Source organism: Coffea arabica, chromosome 11e (genome assembly GCF_036785885.1).
Source record: "Coffea arabica cultivar ET-39 chromosome 11e, Coffea Arabica ET-39 HiFi, whole genome shotgun sequence".
NCBI lineage: Eukaryota > Viridiplantae > Streptophyta > Magnoliopsida > Gentianales > Rubiaceae > Coffea > Coffea arabica.
Window position 1 is genome coordinate 61,169,689 of NC_092331.1, and position 19,925 is coordinate 61,189,613.

Genomic DNA, 19,925 nt, shown 5'->3' on the forward strand with positions numbered 1-19,925 from the left:
TCAGAACAGCCAATTATACCATTGTAACACCTCAGCAAAAATGATGGTAGGAAGTTCCAGTTCTGATTGTCATTGCGGTGTTAGTACCCAAACATGAAGCCAAAGAGCTTGCTTATCTTGCCGTGAAAATAAAAGCAATTGCACGCTTCGGTAATAAGCGCTTTAATACTCCTTGACCTCCAGTTCCGCTTTTAATTTCGTTACAATGAATAAACGTAATGGACCAACTTACAAGGATTGTGCGAATGTGCTATGAGAGTGTTGGAAATCATTTACAAAATCATGTGTTGGCCCTTTATGTTTTTTTTTTTTCGGAATGTTGGCCCTTAGCTACATTGTCTGATGATTGATACATTATTAGAACATGATACTCCAACTTGTTACTGAAACCAAAACGTAGTAAGATTAGTGTTGTATACATTTCCCATGATAGTTCCCCACACATGTTTCAGTATATAGTAAATGATCCCCTGAAATGCAATTAAAGTGACAATTCTTCGAAATGACAGAAAGCATGGATAACATCCAAACCTGCAGTGTGTTTCTATAAGATTCTTTTCACTATGTTTTATACAAAAATTACAGGAGTATAGCTTGTATAAGAAGGAAAGAGAATCACTTAATTTTGCCTCACTGCATGACCTAAATCTCCGCAAGCAGAGTTTCCCCAGCATCAAATTCAAAGCCGGCGAAACTTGTGCAAGTCAGCAAAGATCATCTTCATATTCATACTAAAGACCAACACCTTTTGAGGTTGGATGTAACCAATTATAGCTGAATGAAGTTACTAAAGAAAATGACTGTAGTTTTTTACTTATTCCAAAGAAACTTACATACTTCTGGATTTTATCGCAACTGGTCACCTGTACATGATCCCAGGAATGTTCCGCACCTTACATCGCACAAGCGGAAAGAGAACTCTACTGCCTGGGATCCCAATTAACTTACTCAGTTGCAGGTCCCTCGCAATATGGCGGATGCTGAAATTCAGGAACTAGACTTAGAAAGACTGTTGGCTCCTTTCTCCTACTTAATTCCATCATCCAATGTGTTCTGGAATGAGAAACAGGGAAAATGCTTCAAAAGCAGCTCTGGTTCCTCACCTTCTTTGACTATCTGCAATCAGTAGAACTTCAATTAGTTCATCCATTCAAGATGGTAACAACAAGATAGAACAAAGAAGCTGAACAGATGATTGTCAATGACTAAGCTACGACAGGCAAATTAAATCCAAATTTCCAACTAAACTTGAAAACAAGTGTAAAGAGTCCTCCAAATTCCATGAAAGCACTACAATTTCCAACTAAAAATCAAACCAAGTTCCAGGTAGATAACAATTTGCACCCTCCTTGCAAACCCGGAAAAAAAAAATGATAGAATAAAAAGCAATGGTCTCCACCAACTAAAATTGCCAATTTTCTGCCTCTGAATGTAGAAAGGACGATAAAATGAATATAGATTCAAAATCAGTTGTTCCAGCTATGCTCACCAAATTAAAGCAATTAATTTTCTATCATTTAAGAAGCAACCATATAAAAAGAATATACTTCTTTTAGCATCCTATGATTTCTGTAATTTTTACCAAAGGTTACATCAGGATACAACTTTTGGATTATCAGAATACACGCTAAATTACTAGACTTGATAAACTAATAAGTAATAGCTGCTTCCACAGGAAACTGGGCTGGTAATATGGTGGAACTTCTCGTTTGCATTCTCATCTATATCCACTCATGAAAAGCCAAACACAAAATTACCCTAATGGGAATCTTTTCTAGAAAGAATGAATACCATATAGAAGGTCAATGAATTTTTCACAGATGTGTCAATTTAACAATCACTGTGTACTTTAGCAATACAACCCAATTTATACAAGCTACTGCACTTCATAGTTAAGTCAGTATATTTGGAAAAGATTAAAAATGATTCTCACAGACATGTCAGTTGAAGCACAAAGGTTGAATGGATACCTGAACAACAGAGCTTGTAGCTAAACCCTTCTGAATAAGAAAATCACGCCCAATTGTCTCCCACTTGATGCATCCATCCTCAAATGTGCTATTCTTCCTAGTTTTCCCTCCCTTCTGTGATGCTTCACGCCCTACCCACACGTACAAAACATAATCATCTTGGGTGCCCAAATTCGTGTCTTGAACAAACATGATATACACAGATCTCGAATCAAGGATGCCAAAATGCATTTCCACTTCATGCATAGAAGGCCACTGATAAAGAACTAAGTTAGTTACTTCAGTAGCAGTATCTTGTACAGCATCAGGTGGAAGACGACAAGTCCCAAAATGTTCATCTTTGACTGCATTAGAAATTTCATTGTCTGTCATGAAAGTATCACTGTCCAATACTAACTCTTCAGTATTCATTTCCAAAGAACTTTCTTGAGAGTGTTTGTTAAAATCGACATCATTCATCATTTCATCTTCAAGGTCAGGAAGAGCAAATGACCACGATCTCATCAAGTTGACTGGAACTTGGGATGTTTCATCGACTGAAGGTAACATCATCCGAGGAGGAGGATTGTTGCCTCTTCGCTCTGCTAAAGAAAGGGAACTCCCTCTACATGGAGAACAAGTGTTCGCCATCTGCCAAGCATGAGCAGAAGAAGAATTATCTTCTGATGGAGAAGTTCCTTCACAGAGGAGAGGTGCACCTTCCTCCAAGTGTGCATTTTTACCAGAATTTAAATCTTTAGATTCCGATACTGAAGGTGATGGCTGAGCAGACAGATAGGACAGATCAGACCAGTTAGAAGATGAGGGTGAGAAGGTAAAAGAACTGGAGTAGTCAGAAGTTGAAGGTGAGAGCAAGGGTGATGTAGTATCAGACTTTGGTCGACTAACATGAGGACTAGGAAAAGAATCCAAGGAACTGAAGGAAGGGGTTCGAGATAGTGAAGGATCAGTTAGAGGAGTTGCGTAATTCACTTCTGTACAAGAATCCTTTATCCAACTTGGGCTGTTTGTTGCATAAGAAGCAAAAGAATCTGGTGAATCACACTGATAACTTGAAGGAGACGAAGGATCTGTAGGTGAGAGGACGTGTTCAACTTCTTCCAAAGTCTCAACATCACCACATCCATGGTTTGTTTGGGCCCGGTCACCATTTAATTTGGATGATGTGATAAGTTCTTTCATAATTCCACTGGCAAATTTCTTTCTCAATCTGCTCCAGCCGTTTACACGAGCAGGAAGATGGGTCTCAGATCCATTCCCTGACAAAGGAAAAGCAGGCACCACTCCACCAGCAAGTGCTTTGTGAAAAATTTCAAAATCTAAATTATATTCTTGAACAGCGCGCCCAGTGATATGTGGACGAATTGGAGCCACAACAATGGAGCTCCCGTCAGACAAGGCTTCCACAGTTTCAGCTTCTCTCTCCTTCCCAAGAGCATCCCAGAATTCAGATGGCTCCTCATCTTCTTTGATAATTAAAATTGGACCCCTTGCTCTTTCATAATGGATAACCTGATCGGCAGCTGCCCTGGCTGCATCAGACATCACCAACACACAGTGCTTTCCAATCCATACATATAAAGCTAAAGGGACATGAACAATGAATGCTCCACGAGAATCAAGCCCTTTTGCTCCTGGCTCACTTAACAATTTGGCTACCAGATGAAGGGGATCATATGGTGAGTGAGGCGCCACCCGGTACATCCTTAGCAATGAACTTGGGCTTGCAGGCATAGCATGTACCCTTTTTTGGCATTGCAAAAGTTGGCAAGCAAATCCCATATTGGGGTTTGTAACTCCTCGCGCAGCCTTAACATGCTGGAATGCTTCTTCAAAACTGTGCCCCTCTTTCCACATAAGATAAGCAATGACCAAAGAGGTAGATCGGGAAACCCCCTGGCAACAATGGACAAAGACTCGGCCACCTTGTTCTCGAACATCTTCAAAGTAATCAAATACATCATAAAGGATACTTGTTATATCCTCAGATGGGCTGTCCTGTAGCCATAATGTCTTGTATACCAGATCATTTTTGAAATACTCTGGGCAAAGAAATCCAACACAATTCAGCACATGAGTAATCCCATTCTGACGGAGAACTTCACGATCCTTTGCCACCGTGTCGCTTCCTAGATATACATAATCTACAATCCTTGAACACTCCTTGTTGAAATATGCAAGCTTGTCTTTCTTGAACTCAAATTCTTTTGGAGGCTGCCCCGAACATGAGTTTTCACGGGGAGTGATTGATCCAGGTCTAACACCAGGAGTAGGAGGACTATTCCATATGCCAAGATCATCTGAACCAGGCTTTGGCCACTCCTCAACGTTCGGTCTAGAAATAGAGAGAGGCTGAAGGGGAGGCAAACAAGCTCGAGCCTTGCTGTTCCATTGTGATTTGGAACTAGAATGTGAGGGTGACCGGCCAGTCCAGGATACTGACCGTGAAAAGGTTTTCCGGTTCCCAACCGATGACCAATCTTTTTCTCCTTCCCCTAACATTTGAAAGCAACAAACTACACTTCTACAACTCCAATCAGAAAGATTGGGGGATTGTTCCTGGAAATCCCATTACAAAACACCAACTATGAGTCTTTGACTATTCAAACACAACAAACTCTGCTTAAAATTCCGAAATTCAATAAAATAAATTCAAAAATTTAGAAGGGAACATATAAAAATTGAGTCTTGACGCAAAAAGATCAAAATTTTAACTTGAATTTTTCAAACAACCCAAAAAGAAAGAAAAAAACAACCACATGACGAATCTTCAAAGTCAAGGGTCTATGACATAATTGGGAATTCAAACATTTAACCACCATTCAAAGTTTCCGTTCTTTCCTCACCTAAAACCCTTGACCAAGTCACTTTCTACATTTTAGAAAGAGATAGAAAATAAGAAATTAATCACAAAGATGACCGAGTAAAACACCAAAAGAAAGCCACCATATCAACTATCAATCCACGGTAAACAGCCCGCAAAAATAAAAATAAAAGAGAAAGAGAGAGGGGGGGGGGAGTGCATAAAGAATTCCACTCAAATTCAATTTAAAGAAAAAAAAAAAAAGAAACAACCAAAATCATACTAGTACTACAAGAATATGACTTACTTGAGAGAGTGGGTTGGTCTCAGAGTAATTGCAGCAGACATTTGATCTTTGTAGAAGACCAGAAAAGTACCTAAACTTAAACTTAAAATTATTGAGTGACGATAATTACAGATTAAAGGAAGAAGAAGAAATCAAGAAACAAGAGTAGAGTTTTGGCAAGTTGTGTAATTGTATTCAAAAAGAGAGAGAAAGAAGAGCTTGAAGAGGGAGGAGGAGGAGTGGCATGTAAGCCAACAAAAAACCCAATTGAAAGGGACAGGGTGGCAGTTAATTGACTGGAACAGAATTGGTCAAACTGCCATGTCATCATCGGATGGAGACTTGTTCATTAATTATTTTGTATTTTGTTTTGTCTTTTCTTTTTTTTTTTTTGGGTGGAATTTTGTACTTATGATGTTATGGAAATTCATTAATTACTTGATTAATCTACTTGAAATTTGGTCCTCATATTTACCAATGTACTGAGATATTTTGATTTGTCTCGCTTTCTTCGCCTGTACACGATTAGTATAACTTTGATAACATATTACTTGTTTCCTTGTTTTACAGAATACGGGAATTGGGATTGCATACGTAAAAAGCGCAAGTAACTTGATTACATATTCATATCATTTAGCAGTGTAAGTAATTTTATAGTATTCTCTTCCATTATATCACGTGGAACCATAGACTTGATAATGGATGCAATAAAATGGAGATTGTGATTGGCCTTGTTTGGCGGGTAAGTTTTTGATCAAGTTTATCTGCTATAAATTTTTTAACAATTTTAGATACAGTAATTTCAAAAAATTTCTCAAAAATTTTAAACTATACACTTCAAAATATCCAAAAATTTACACATTTCAAAAATTTTTTCTACAACTGGCAAAATAAACGACAGTAAAATTTTAGACAAATACCAAAAAAAACTCACTTGCCAAATGGGACCTGTATTAAAGGACAAAATTTCTATGGTAGGGATATCGTTTGATTGCTTGCATTCAAATTCTTACCCTTTAGAGCACAATTTTCCCTTTTTATTTTTTATTTTCTTACTTCTTATATTTTTTGTCCAAAAGAAAGGAGTGTTGAATGAAAGAGTGACAGTTTTAGGTATAGAGCATCAGCCATAAATTGTTTATTAAAATTGGAGTTTTTGGGAGTTTTTGTATAAAAATATATAGTAGCACTGTGACGTATATAAAATAAAGAATTATATCTATCGGGTGCTTGTAGAGTACTCATTAACATATTTTTGTTTGGATTTTATTTTTTTTGGACTTTTTGTAAAAAAATTACTGTAGCGATTTGATATATATGAGGTAAAAAGGTGATTAGAAAATGTGTCCACAGAAAATATTATAATTTTCTTTGAAAAATTGTAATCCAAACACAAGCTTACTATTTACCTAATTTACCGTATATATACACATACTAATAATTATTATTTTTTCTTACATTTATATACTTTTTACTATTTAATTTTGCATACCCTTCATTATATTTATTTATTTTTTCAAATTAATTTTATATTTTTAAAAATTAGACAGACAGCAAAATAAAATGACAAATATAAAATTTGTCAAGAAAATATATTTTAAAAAATTTCTTGAAAAGTAAGAATCCAAACGAGAGATAAATCTCCTTATTTGGGGGTTGCTTGTACTACTTACACAAAACTTGTGTCATGTTGCAATTAATTTTGCGAGCTGGACACTGGATTTAGCAACTGAGCACATTGAATTCGAGGAAACCAAATAGATTTTGACGGTCAAAGAACGAAGGATCTTGGTATGCTATAGCCTATAGGATAATCTTGTCCAATTAATAAAAGGAATAAAGTCAAATATTTGAACTCCGTCGTGAGAGTTTTTGACGTAGATTATTGATTTTAGCATCTCTGATGGATACGAGGGATCGAGAAGAAATTTGGGAGATTTGGCTTTTATTGGATTGCCGTCCTTCTTTAATATATAAATATATATATTTTTTCTAATTACCCTTTAATCCCTCAAATACATCACATTTTCAAAAATGTTTATATCCTAAAAACTCTTTAAAAAATACAACCCAAACAATTCTAACTTCAAGGATTTGTATTTGATTCAAAAGTGGCTTTCAATAAGCCGAAAGAAACTTTCTTTTAATTTACTTGCTTTATGGGGGACAAAAACTAAAATGAGAATAAAGAAAGTAGGTATTTTTGGATTCTGAATTGACAGTACAGTACTGCAATTGCAAAATCAGCATAAAAGTGGTTGTATCTAGGCATGCTATCGAGCCGAGTCGCGCACGAATAGTACCATACTCGGCGAATTCGATCACAATCAGTGTTACTCGAGCTTGAACTCGAACGAGTATATAAATTTGGACTTGAGCTCGACTCAATAAAATAAAATTAAACTCGAGCTCGACTCGTTTGACCTCGAGTAAATATAAAGCCAGATCTACTCGAGCTCGAGCTCGAGTTTTGAACTAAACTTATAAATATTTTCTCAAAATATATAATATAAATATAATATAAATATAATATGAATATATAATACAAATATAATATGAAAACTCGATTAAGCTCGTCGAGCGCTCGAGTATTTATTTTTGGAGCTCGAACTCGATTCGTTGAATGTAACAAGTAGCTCGAACTCGAGCTCGAGCCAAACTTTTGACCAAACCGCTCGCAAGCTACTCACAAGCGCCTTGAGTTGATTGCACCTCTAGTTGTATCATGATTCTGGCGTTCTATTTAGCTTTTAGCCTTAAACTTCTTATTCGCGCTGGTTTTTTTTAAAAAAAACTCCCTGTAGTTTACCAAATGTTCAATTTAATTCCCTTTGATTTGAAAACTTACATTATATTTCTTTGTGGTTTCAACTAAATTGAAAATTGTACGGAAAGTATCCAATCTAACAGTTGTATGTGAAATATCAATATTGTCCCTATATAAATGAACTCCTTATGATTTACCGAATTACACTATTACTGAATTATATTATAATTCCCTGTGATTTCAATTAAATTAAAAATTGAATGAAAAGCATTTATCGTACAGTAAGGATAATATTGACATTTCACATACAATCGTTAGGTTGGATGCTTTCCATTTAATTTTCAACTTAGTCGGAATCATATGGAGCTATAGTGTTAGCTTTCAAATTAGAGAAAGTTAAAATTGAACATTTTAACAAACCACAGGGAGATTTTTGATATTTTACCCATTGATTTGGATTGAGTTTGTGATGTTTGGCTTTAGAATGCGTCGAGATTCTTTGTTCTCTTATTTAGAAAATGATTTAAGGTCACGAATAAATGGTCTTTTAATTAGAAAGAGCAAGAGCAATACTCGAACGCACTCACTCGTATTGGATCGTGAGCTTGTAGGGAAAATTTTTGAATTTTTTTTTTACGGATTTTTCTTTCTTTTTTTTCTCCACATGTACACATATTTACACTATTTTTTCTACAAAATTTCCCAAAAAAAAAAATTGATCCAAACAGACTTTAATTATGAAGTACTTGTAAGATTGAAATTCGTATGGAACACTCTTTTAAATTGGTTTAGATATAGCTTCCAAATTTGCAGATTTTCAACTGTGCTCTCCTTATACACAATTAAAATAAAACCTACATTGCAGCCCAGCCGAAGGAAAAAGCATGCAACGCTGGAACTTTGCAGTCAACAGTCAAACTAAACTCGCCGACCAAAATCCCAAATTTCTCGTAATCTAGAACATACAGAGGCATTACTGAGCGTGCCTTGCCTAGTAGATTAAGGATTATGGTCCTCAGAATTGTGTAATCTTTCTATTCAAAGTACATCACTCGAGCTTAGTTTCCAATAACCTTCCAATTTTCTAGTAGTATAGTTTGAGCATCATCCCCTGGCAATGGAGTTAGTGTGGTCAACTAAACTGCTGGCATGGTTCAAACTTCAAAGTTCTGCTACTAGTAGACTGCTGTTGTATTTTGACCACCACCACCACTTGATTTTTTTTTTTTTGGTCTGACGGAAGGGATATCTGGACCATCGAGTAAACCGGACCCGACTAATCTCTCACCGGTTCGAGAGGAGAGGTCCTATCCCCTGAACACGTTAATCATGAGATTCGAACCCTTGCGGGAAATTGGACAACGGCTCTTAAGGAAGATGCCGTGACCAAACGAGCAGGGGCACCACCACCGCTTGATTGAATAGCTAGGAAACTGGAGCTATTGCAGCTTGAGATCTTGCTGAATTTGCAGAGTAGGGATGAGAAGGGGTGTGGTATTTGATGCTGCATGGTAAACACATAGTTACAACCATGCACTATTGCTGCTCACGACACATGTGACGCTCTTGCTAATTTACACCTTCAATTGTCAAAGTTACACCTCCATCTTAGGACTATAAATCGAGAGAATTGCACTTTTTGTTTCAAATGTTTGGGGTACGAGCGCTTTTAACTCTTCAATATAGATGAAAATAAATGGAGTATCAAATTGTACATTTAGTCCTAGCAACTGATTTTTTCTAATGACTATCGAAATCAGGTTATGTGCCAGCAACTAATTTTTTTAAAAAAAATTTTAAAAATTGATAAAATACTCCTAACCATAATCTGTAATAAAATATGGCTAATTACTCACATGCTGATCACATGAATAAATAGTATTTAACCTAATTTTTTTTATCAATCAAATTTTTATATTTCTAGATTAAATACTAATTGCTCAAACGATCGACATGTGAGTCATTAGTCCTCATTTACTACAAATTATGGCTAATAATAGTTTTCATTTTTTATTTTTTTAAAAAATTAATTACCGGCACGTAATAGCACTTGCTTAGATTCGGGTAGCAATTCGCAAAAGATCAATCGATAGGACTAAATGTGTTTAGAAATCGAAACATTTAGGATTACATTTTCTTTTCTGCAAACTTTAAGGATTAGAAACGCTCAACGTGCCAAATATTTCGGATCAAAACTGCAATTATCTCCTGTAAATTTGCATCTTCGGATGTACATCGTATTGTTTCTATCTTTTGTAAATTACAAACGCCTTTATACGTTAACATAAGTATGCATCCAGAATTACATCAGCGTCAACGTGACGTTATTATGTATGTGTTATAGACACATTACGGACACATACACACGCAAGAGTGATTCAAGTGGACATATCGCAATCTCAGTCCGCGGTCCACAACATGAATTTCCCAGTCAGGGTATTCAAGTCAAGGAAGGTGGGCGGAGCCGAAGGAAAGCCGAAAATGTATTTTTCTGCCGTCTCAATTTGCAGCCCATGCACGCTATAATACTTGGGAAGTCGGAAACGAGAATAATTGGAATAGCTTTTTTGAAAAATGCTATAATATTTTTTATAGAGCTCACTTATAAAAATGCTGATCAAGTCCTTGCCTACTTATTCAAAAGTCTGAGTTTCTCAGCTTTAGATAAAAAAGACAGGAAACTCTTTCTCGGGGAGTCTGGGGGATCTTTACTTCTTAGCAGCGGGGTACCCTGTGAGGTTTCCTATCCCACATCGTAATGGGGGGGGGGGTTGGATTTCTGGGTTAATAAGTCCCCTGGACGCTTTCAAAAGTTGCCGGCTTTTGAAGGTTGTTTGGGAATTTAGGTTTATTAATTCAAAAGTCTGAGTTTCTCAGCTTTAGATAAAAAAAAAAGTCCTTGCCTACTATTGCATCCCCATCGTCCGTGGATGTTGAGGATATGTTGCAGGGTATTACTCCAGAGATGGATGACTCGGACCAATACGTCTCGTTTTGACCCTTCCTCTCACCTTATGAGCAATATCTTGACAAACCCACTAATAGTTTCTTTTCCTTCGGTCACATATTTACTTTCCCACCGGTCACCACCATACAGGCTAGATGCGCTAATAATGTACAAACCACATTCTTTCATGAAAAATTGGGAATCAATTAGTATAGTATGTTGTTTGGAATCAAAACTGAAGCTCCACAAGGCTACTTGCGTGACAGGAAAGATGCAGAAAGTAAAACGTACCTAGGCATGACGAGAAGTATTCTGGCTGATGTCAACTCAGTGGCAAGTAGCAGCTATCCAAAAATCTTTTTGGCTTTCAATTGTGTCCCTTGGATCATTAATTAATGAGGAAATGCAGTCACTTGCTTTTGAAGCAGTATTTATACATTGATTTGGGAGAATATATTGATCCATACAAGACAAAATGAAGAATTTGAGTATAGGTTCTTTCATTCTTGCATATATATCTTAGTCGCAATCATTTAATAGTTTGAGAGATTTCTAGATAAGGAGGAGATGTGAGTTTCGAATGGGACCGATTATTCTTGTCAATATTCTATCAAGTTGATGATGTACACAAACCATGCCATGCAATGATAGATTCTTTTTTTTTTTTTTTTTTTTGAAATTAATCAATCCATAAGACAAGATATTGGATTGCAGAGTAACTCTAAAACAAAAGAAAAGTACAATGGGCTGAAGCATGTAAGCCAAAAGCTGAAGCATCACCTTTATGATGGATGGGTAGGACTGTGTTCAGATGTAGAAAGTTTGAGGACAGCTGCGAAACATTTTATCAACTGGGTTGCGTTTCGATGCCACGTTATATTTTTATATAAATAAAAGAAGAGTTGGATGCAGATGACCATCATATGCAAATTTTAATGAAGAGTTCGAAAATGTGAAATTCATAGCAGGTCTTGATTTGGAATTGGCAGATTATCAAGAAGATGTCTTGTTCGAAAAAAGTTGCCGTCCGGCTTTTATCAGGAAATGACAAACATAAAATACAACTGCAAACCTGAAAGAACAAGTGTCTGAAGTAAAGAAAATGCATAGTTACCGTAATTATAGTTAATAAGACATGTCCAAAAGAATTTGCGAACAATAGTTTCAATGATTAACTGACTTCAGCTTAATTTTGTTTTAAGGTTGATAAATTCGAGACAAATTTGAAAAACAAGGAGGGTAAACAATGCGGTGTATGTAACAATGCGGTGTATGTAATCCGGTAATGATTCCAATTCCCGAATACCCAAACGCCTTATTGCTGCTCAACCGGATTTTGAAGAAACATCCACCACATCCTGAACAGAAGACAATGGGCCCAATCTACATTTTCAGTAGCGCGTTGTAGAAACCCGTCACCTGACTTCTAGGTCCATCACCCTCTAGCCCCTATCTTTTGAGTGCGGACTTGGTTTTGGGCCAACGCCCCAAGTCTCATTCGTCCGCTCTCTCTCCATCGCCGTCTTCTCCATTGCAGCGTCCAGGTTTCATCTTTCTCCATACCTATACATAGACAACCTATATTTATATTTGCATTACATTTTACCATTTGTATAATAGATATATTCATAAGCTTGTTTTATGGTACTGGGGCTCCCTATTCAAGTCTAAAATTCAATATAAAAGAGTATTTTTTTTGAAGTCCCATTGAGGTAAACAGCTCAAAAATCGATGCTATGCATTCATTTTTGAGAAGGGAACTTCTAATATGTACAGGTCTCTGGGTCGAAATCGGCTCATCTACCGGGCTCACGTAGCATACTACGTTAAAACTGGCTTAGTTGATCAAGCGATCAAGGTGTTCGACGAAATGACTCAATCAGATTGCAGAGTTTTCAGCATTGACTACAATAGGTTTATTGGCGTCTTGATTGCCCATTCACGTTTTAACTTAGCTGAACATTATTATACTGAAATGCAGCCGAAAGGGTTCTCTTTGAATTCATTTACATATTCGAGGTTCATTTCTGGTTTGTGTAAAGTTAAGAACTTTGAGCTGATTGATAGGCTTTTAGTTGACATGGATAGGCTTGGTGTCGTACCGGATATTTGGGCGTGTAATATATATTTGAATCTTTTATGTAGTGAGAGTTTAGTGGATTTTGCTTTAAAGGTTTTGAAAGCAATGGGAGAGAAGGGGAGGGAGCCTGATCGGGTAAGCTATACTATAGCAATTAATGGGTTATGTGGGGTTGGGCGGTTTGATGATGCAGTTGAATTGTGGCATATTATGATTAAGAAAGGCCTTAGTTTGGATAATAAGGCTTGTAGAGCACTTGTTTTAGGATTGTGCCAAAATGGGAAGGTTGATTTGGCATATGAGCTTACATTAGGACAAATGAAAGACAAAGTTAAGTTTTCCACACAGATTTACAATGCACTTATTCATGGGTTTTGTAGAGCTGGTAGGATTGATAAAGCACAAGCAATAAAAAGGTTTATGAAGAGAAATGGTTGTGAGCCAGATATAGTTACTTACAATGTGCTTCTGAATTTCTGTTGTGATGAGGTTATGTTGGCGGAAGCGGAGAAATTAATTGAAAATATGGAGAAGGGTGGAATGGAGCCTGATAGTTATAGCTATAATCAGCTTCTTAAGGGACTCTGCAAGGCCAATAGAGTTGATAAGGCTTACAAGTTGATGTTGAATAAGATGGAGGCCAGAGGCATGGTTGACGTTGTGACTTTTAACACTATCATTAGTTCATTGTGCAAGGTTGGCCGCAGTAGGAGGGCTTACGCGCTACTAGACGAGATGGGGCAAAAGGGAGTAATACCTGATGTTATAACTTTTACAATTCTTATAGAAGCTTCTCTGAGAGAAGGTAATTCTAGCACAGCTAAAAAGCTTCTTGACCAGATGACTGAGATGGGCCTCATACCAGATCGAGTGTTGTATACTGTAATAATTAATCATCTGTGCCAAAGTGATAGTGTAGAAAGGGCTCAGAGTATTTTCCGGGATATGATTGCACAGGGTCTTGCCCCTGATGTGGTTTGTTACAATGCTCTCATCAGAGGTTTCTGCAGAGCTTCTAGAGTTGATGAAGCCATGCATTTATACGAGGACATGAAAACTAGAGGTTTGCATCCAGATGGGGTGACTTTCGGATTGATCATTGGAGGTCTCCTACAGGAAAAAAAGATTTCATTGGCTTCTGCAGTATGGGATTGCATGATGGAGAAGGGTTTTACTCTTGACCACAAATTGTCCAATACCCTTATCAATGCCATGCATTCGAAGGACGCGTCCTATATGAATATCAGACATGGTTTGTACCGAGTTTGTCTTTGATGACTTATTCTTTTGCTTGTTTCTGCATATATGTGTTGCTTGTGAAATCTAGGAATCTTAAATTTGACAAAATTTTTAATGTCATTTAATTTTAAATGAAAAAGGTAATTTCAGATAACAATTACACTTGTAAAAGTGGACCAAGAGAAAAGGTTTTTATCTTAGCGCATAGCTCAGCAGAGCTTTAGTTTTCCTCTTAGATACATCATATGTGAGATGATTTTCATGAGGATCAATATTTTTGTTCACTGAGAGTTGATTTTCTTGTGTCAATGTTTCAGGTTGAGTTGTTATAAGATCCTGTGAGAGCTGTTAAGGTAGCACCATTGTATGTCAGTCTGCGAAGCCAAATGATCTTCCTTGCACACTGCAGAAAGAGCTGAACGGTTAGGACTTGGTTGCATTTTCAGCAATGTTGTCTTCCTTAGTCACTTAATTTAGTTCTGCAATTAGGAATACATAAAGATTTATAGCTGTTCCGCCATTAAAAAGAGTGCCATTCTATTGTTTCTTTTTCCTTTCTGCAAACAACAGCCTAGGAAAATAATGGTTTGTTGCATGTTTCACAATTCACTGATCCATTTTTTATTTTTCCCCTTTCAGACATGCTTTCTCAAATTAAAGCACCAAAGACTGCGTACTGCAAGATTTAATGATGCACATAGAGGTGGAACCTCAGGTGCCCCAACTTCTTACTTTGGTAAACGAATGCCTGGATGATAAAGGTTACCACTTCAGGCGGCTGGCTATGGTTTCCAGTTGCATTGTTTCCTGAACGTGTCTTGGTATTAGGCCAAAATTCAGTATTTCGTATTAGTTCCAGTAAAGTAGGATCCTGGACAGACCTTATGCATGAGAAGAGGTTGAAATCCTTAGCATCCTATGTGCAGATATAATCCCTTCATCATCAATGTGCAACTTTCTCAACCAGTCTCTCTCTTGCAGGTGCAGATATATTTATGTAGACTCTGACGGAGCAAATGGCTACAAGAGAAATGGAAAAGGCAACATTTTCCAGGTTGCAAATTATGCTCAGGAGCGAGCTTGAATCAGAAAGTGAATTGCTGACATGGCTCCTCTTCTTTACAGGGAACCTTTCAAGGTTGTACTGATCATAAAAGGTATCAATTTTATGCAGGTGATTTGTTGGACATAATCTCGATTCTTGAATAGGTTTGGCCCACAAAGCGTTTGAAAAGGAGGCGTGTACGACTTATATGCCCTTGGCATGAAATGATGGCGGAAGGTGCAAAATGATTCAGTAGACTCTAACGGTGCAAATGGCTACAAGATAGCATTAAAGGGCGGGATTTGATCATCTTGGATGTTTGATTTCTGATCTATTTCCTAACAAAATACTGCCACATATAATGCCAATATGGGTCAAGATCTTTTTAAGTCTGAGTGTGTCAATGACCCTTAATGTTTATTAGAGATTCTTTGAAAGAGCTCAGGGCACCGATGGATATGAACATTTGGAAAGCAAAGGAGGAGGACAAGATGCAAGACTCTTGAGAAGTGGGGAAGCACGACATTTTAAAGCATGTATACTTCTACCCAAAAAAAAAAAAGATGTATACCAGTCCTAAGATTAGTGACTTGCATGTATGGATCTTTAGAATGGAGAGGAATTTCCTCACAAGTAAAAAAGTAAAACTTGGCACGAAAGGAACATTAGAAATAGTTTGCTATACCAAAAATTCATCCCGTAATGTTGCATTCAAGCTTGCATGATATTTGTCAATTTATTTTCTCAATTTGTAAGGACTGATGATATTATTGTTAAGAGAACCGATACAGGTAATATGATGGAGCAAGCAACACGCGATTCAAAACCATTATTAATCTTACCAACTTCCATGACTTGCATTTGCGTACGTTGGGGGTGACCCTCCTTCGATTATTTTGAACTTTTTTAGACTGGTCTCGTAGCCCACAAAATTCTCCCTGGCCTTCCTTTAGCTTATTCCATTTCTACTGTTAGTCCTGGTTTTTCACAGAATTCTCTTTTGATAGTAGTGCATGTCTCGCTGGTCGCGAGACGAGACGGACACGTGCGGGCTATGTTTGTCGGAAGTGTTATTTTTCATAAATATGCAATCCAAACAAATGATTCTGAAATGATTTTCCTCGTAACACTTTGTCTTCTTGAACTGTAAATATATAATACATTTTAGCCTTTGTGGTTACCTTGTTGGCAGGATTAAAATGAAGTTATATTTGTATTACCAAAATATCCCTAACCAATTCTTGAACACATACAACTATTATAACACAATAAATAACAATTTCTTCAATATTTGTTAAATCCATTTAAACGTAATTAAACCATATATTTGACCTTTTAACTATAAAAAGAACTAAAAAATCTGCAAAAAGGAACTCTAAGCAACTTAATGTGTTTATCTCAATGCCAATAGTAATGTTTCCTTTAGATGAAATAAAATTAGTTAGTACATTAGGAATGAAGATTATTTGATAATTTTCTTAACTTTTTTTAGTTGTGTTTTTATATGAGATAAAAATATGATTAAAGAAAATAAAATATGTAATGAAAAATGTGTTTAGAGAATCTCAATTTTTTGCATTTTATTGACCCGTGAGAATCTTGTAAAAGTTGCATCGTAAATGAAAATTATCAAGATCAATCCGTTTATAATCTAAAAGAAAGAGAAGCAATAGAAAGCTAGTGTGGGAGTTGTGGTATCTTTTACGTTCTTTTTGCCCCAGAATATGATTTTTTCAATTACTTGGTATTTTTTCTGATAACACGTTTCATTTTTCGACTAAACAGGTAGCATCAATCTGTAACCATTATGTATGGGCATTAAAGTCATCGCATCAAATTTGGATGAAAAGTTCATCATTAACATTTGACTAGTCAATGATCGGAGTAAAGTGTATATATTTGAAATTCACGGGGGAAAATATTGCAAAGATTCAAGATTAGGTGTGCAAACTGTAATTAACCAAATTACTTTTTACTAAAACAAAAATTGCATCTGGAATGAGGAAAATTGGTCATTGACAGATAATAGAATCGAAAATAAACCTTGGGTATGTTGACTATGAAGGGGTTTATACAATGTTTTGAAAACCGGACCGGGCCGGCCGGTTCGACCGGTTGAACCGCGAACCGGCCATGGCACCGGTCCGGTTCAATGACATTGTTGACTTTGCTAGAAAACCGGTCAAAGACCGGTTGAACCGTGAAAACCGCCGAACCGGATTGAACCGGCGGTTTTCCGGTTTTCAGCTTTCCCTCTTTTTTTTTTTTTTTAAAGTTTTGCAAAATGCAGCTATCAAGATTCGAACCCAAGACCTTTGTAATAAAAGACCAATGTATTAACCGTTGCACCATCACATCTTATTAGTTTTTTTTGATAACTTATTTATATAAAGCAAACACTCATATTTCTTTTTTCCATTTTTCTTACAAAATCTCATCCCCTCATGACTCTTTCTTTTTAATTTTCAACTCTCTCTCTCTCTCTCTCTCTATTCTCTTTTCTTTTGTCACTCCCTTTTTAATCAAACCTCTTTATTTTTAATTTATTGATATTTTCTTCCATCTTTTAATTTTATTTTTGTCCATTAAATTGAAAAAAGTTAAAAAAGAATTTTTTTTAACCCAAATTATTTAATGCCACAACCACTCACTTTTATCTTATTTTTTGTTTCTTATCAAATTTACATTTCTATTTTCGATTTTCTTGACTTCCTTCGAACTCCAAATTTTCTTTTTTAAATTGCAATCTCTAAATCCCAAAACGTAAATTAAAATTTAAGTTCATAATATCTAAATTCTCAGAGACATGAATTTTGTATAATTTCAAAATATTGTGATATTTTGGGTTGGATTTAGATATAATTGAAATTGAGATGAAATTTATTTGTTTTAACTTATAATTTAAAAAATTTATTTTTAAAAATCCAAGTTATTAAAAAATAGTAAACTTTTCATCATATAAAATATTAAATTAGTCCATTACATGTCTTATTTTGTACATATATATATTTATATAAATTATTTTTTAAAAAATTCATTGAACCGAGGTTGAACCGGTCCGACCGGTTGAACCTCGACCCTTTCACTTCACCGGTTCAATTAACGGTCCGATTTTTAAAACATTGGGTTTATATGAGAATTCCTCAATGAAGACAAGCCTCTACTTGCTGCAACCATATGACACAAAGATGAGAATTGCTTTTCTTAAACATTTTACTCTCCTGAGTGGAATCCGACTTGCTTGACATGCTTGCCGATTCTGTATTCTCCACAGTGCTTCCATGCTAAAACGACTGTATCAGCATAGCAAGAGATGGAATACTCCAAATTTAAAGGGAAGAAGGCATCAATAAGAATAAGATTTTACTTGCCTTCTATGCTTAACTAATCTCTGATTCTTTGCCTTTTCATGATTCCATCCAATTCCACGAACTCTAACTCTTCCTTGAAGCTATCTCTTCACGTGGGATCAATCCAGAACAAAGCATTTCTCTTCATCATCTTGGACGTCCCAGCTTTAACCTCCACAACCACCCATGTATCCTCAGCATGAGACCAACCCCCATTTTCTTCCACAACCACCATATCCACAGCTCCAAGAACAGAGGCCAAGGCTGCCGCCGCAAGGCCCTAGACATCCTGATGGCCATTTTACTCAGCCTTCACCACGGCCACATGATACCCATCACCCTCATTTCCAACCACCCCTCCAGCCACGTCCATCCAGACATCACCTGCCGCAACCAGTTATTCCACCCAAAACCAGGACTCATCGTAAACATGGAGGGGAAATGCCCCTACCGCAGCTTCATCAGGGAGGACATCATTTCGGCCAACATGGTGATGACCCAGAGCAGGACCCAAGGTCGCAACAAGGGCAGGGCCAACAGCGGCCATCTCCTCTTCCAGTGAATACTACACGTAAGGCTAGACCTGTAGCCTGGATAATTGCTGCATTTTGTACTCTGTTTTGGATCATAGTCATAGTGGCAGGTCTAGCAGTACTGATCATCTATCTAGTCTATCGCCCAAGGCTTCCAAAATTCGACATCTCAACGGCAACTCTGAATGCAGCCTATCTTGACACGGGGTATCTTCTCGAAGCTGATCTTACCATACTAGCAAACTTCACCAATCCAAACAAGAAAATGAATGTGGACTTCAGTTATGTGATAATGGATCTTTATTATGAATCAAACTTAATAGCTAGGAGATATGTTGAGCCCTTTACGGCACATAGGGGTCAATCCATATTTGAAGATATTCACATGGTTACTAGTCAAGTTAGGCTTCCCATTGCTCCAAGTCAAGGTCTGACGAGGCAAATGAACAGTGGAGGAGTGAAGTTTGACGTGAAGGGTCTGTTCAGAGCAAGGTCGAACTTGGGTGGAGCGTTGAGGTATTCTTATTGGCTGTACACCCATTGCATTATAACACTAACTGGTCCTCCCTCGGGTGTATTGATAAGCAAAAAATGCACAACAAAGCGTTAGAAGGAAACTTGACAAAGAGGTGAAAATTGGTGAGCTAAAGAATCTATTTTGTGGGAGAGCCTAGTTTTAGCAACGGCTGATCTGCAGTTTGTCATTTTCTTGGTTGACATGGATGTCATATTCTGTCTTTAAGACAACTTGGATTTAATTTGTCATCTAGTCCTTTGTTTGAATAAGATTTGAAACAAGTTGATATCTACCGGAAAAGCATGTCAGAAGGGGCTTCCTTCCTGGAAGATTATCATCTTTTCCAGCTGCCTGCAATAACCCAAAAAAGTAATTGAGATCAGGCATT

At 36.8% G+C, this 19,925-nt stretch overlaps 3 protein-coding genes across 10 annotated transcripts; 2 read left to right on the forward strand and 1 right to left on the reverse strand.

Annotated features, from left to right (window-relative positions):
• Positions 1-519: 519 nt before the first annotated feature.
• LOC113717888 (protein-tyrosine-phosphatase MKP1-like) lies at positions 520-5,315 on the reverse strand. Its single transcript, XM_027242732.2, has 3 exons — positions 5,081-5,315; positions 1,971-4,529; positions 520-1,116 (listed from the first exon to the last, which is right to left on the reverse strand). Exons 2-3 carry the CDS (start codon positions 4,470-4,472, stop codon positions 1,027-1,029), a joined length of 2,592 nt encoding a protein of 863 aa, XP_027098533.2. The 5' UTR covers positions 4,473-4,529; positions 5,081-5,315; the 3' UTR covers positions 520-1,026.
• Positions 5,316-12,085: 6,770 nt separating this feature from the next.
• Positions 12,086-15,966, forward strand: LOC113717683 (uncharacterized). Of its 8 annotated transcripts, none has more exons than XM_072072810.1 (5): positions 12,086-14,105; positions 14,410-14,514; positions 14,732-14,990; positions 15,074-15,230; positions 15,302-15,966. In XM_072072810.1, exons 1-2 carry the CDS (start codon positions 12,542-12,544, stop codon positions 14,412-14,414), a joined length of 1,569 nt encoding a protein of 522 aa, XP_071928911.1. In that variant the 5' UTR covers positions 12,086-12,541; the 3' UTR covers positions 14,415-14,514; positions 14,732-14,990; positions 15,074-15,230; positions 15,302-15,966. The 8 variants fall into 8 exon arrangements, with proteins under 8 accessions (XP_071928911.1, XP_027098266.1, XP_071928913.1 ...); XM_027242465.2 differs by having other exon boundaries at positions 15,074-15,146; positions 15,267-15,966; XM_072072812.1 differs by having other exon boundaries at positions 15,080-15,146; positions 15,267-15,966.
• Positions 15,967-18,593: 2,627 nt separating this feature from the next.
• LOC113718648 (uncharacterized) lies at positions 18,594-19,757 on the forward strand. Its single transcript, XM_027243537.2, has one exon. It carries the CDS (start codon positions 18,674-18,676, stop codon positions 19,628-19,630), a length of 957 nt encoding a protein of 318 aa, XP_027099338.1. The 5' UTR covers positions 18,594-18,673; the 3' UTR covers positions 19,631-19,757.
• Positions 19,758-19,925: the final 168 nt, after the last annotated feature.

What these genes read in the sequence shown, in the direction of transcription:
- LOC113717888 (XM_027242732.2), bottom strand. Translation starts at nt 4,472, where the DNA reads ATGTTAGGGGAAGGAGAAAAAGATTGGTCATCGGTTGGGAACCGGAAA. An exon ending in CTACAAGCTCTGTTGTTCAG is followed by an intron (nt 1,117 to 1,970) that starts GTATCCATTCAA and finishes TACTGATTGCAG; the next exon opens with ATAGTCAAAGAAGGTGAGGA.
- LOC113717683 (XM_027242464.2), top strand. Translation starts at nt 12,542, where the DNA reads ATGTACAGGTCTCTGGGTCGAAATCGGCTCATCTACCGGGCTCACGTA.
- LOC113718648 (XM_027243537.2), top strand. Translation starts at nt 18,674, where the DNA reads ATGTATCCTCAGCATGAGACCAACCCCCATTTTCTTCCACAACCACCA.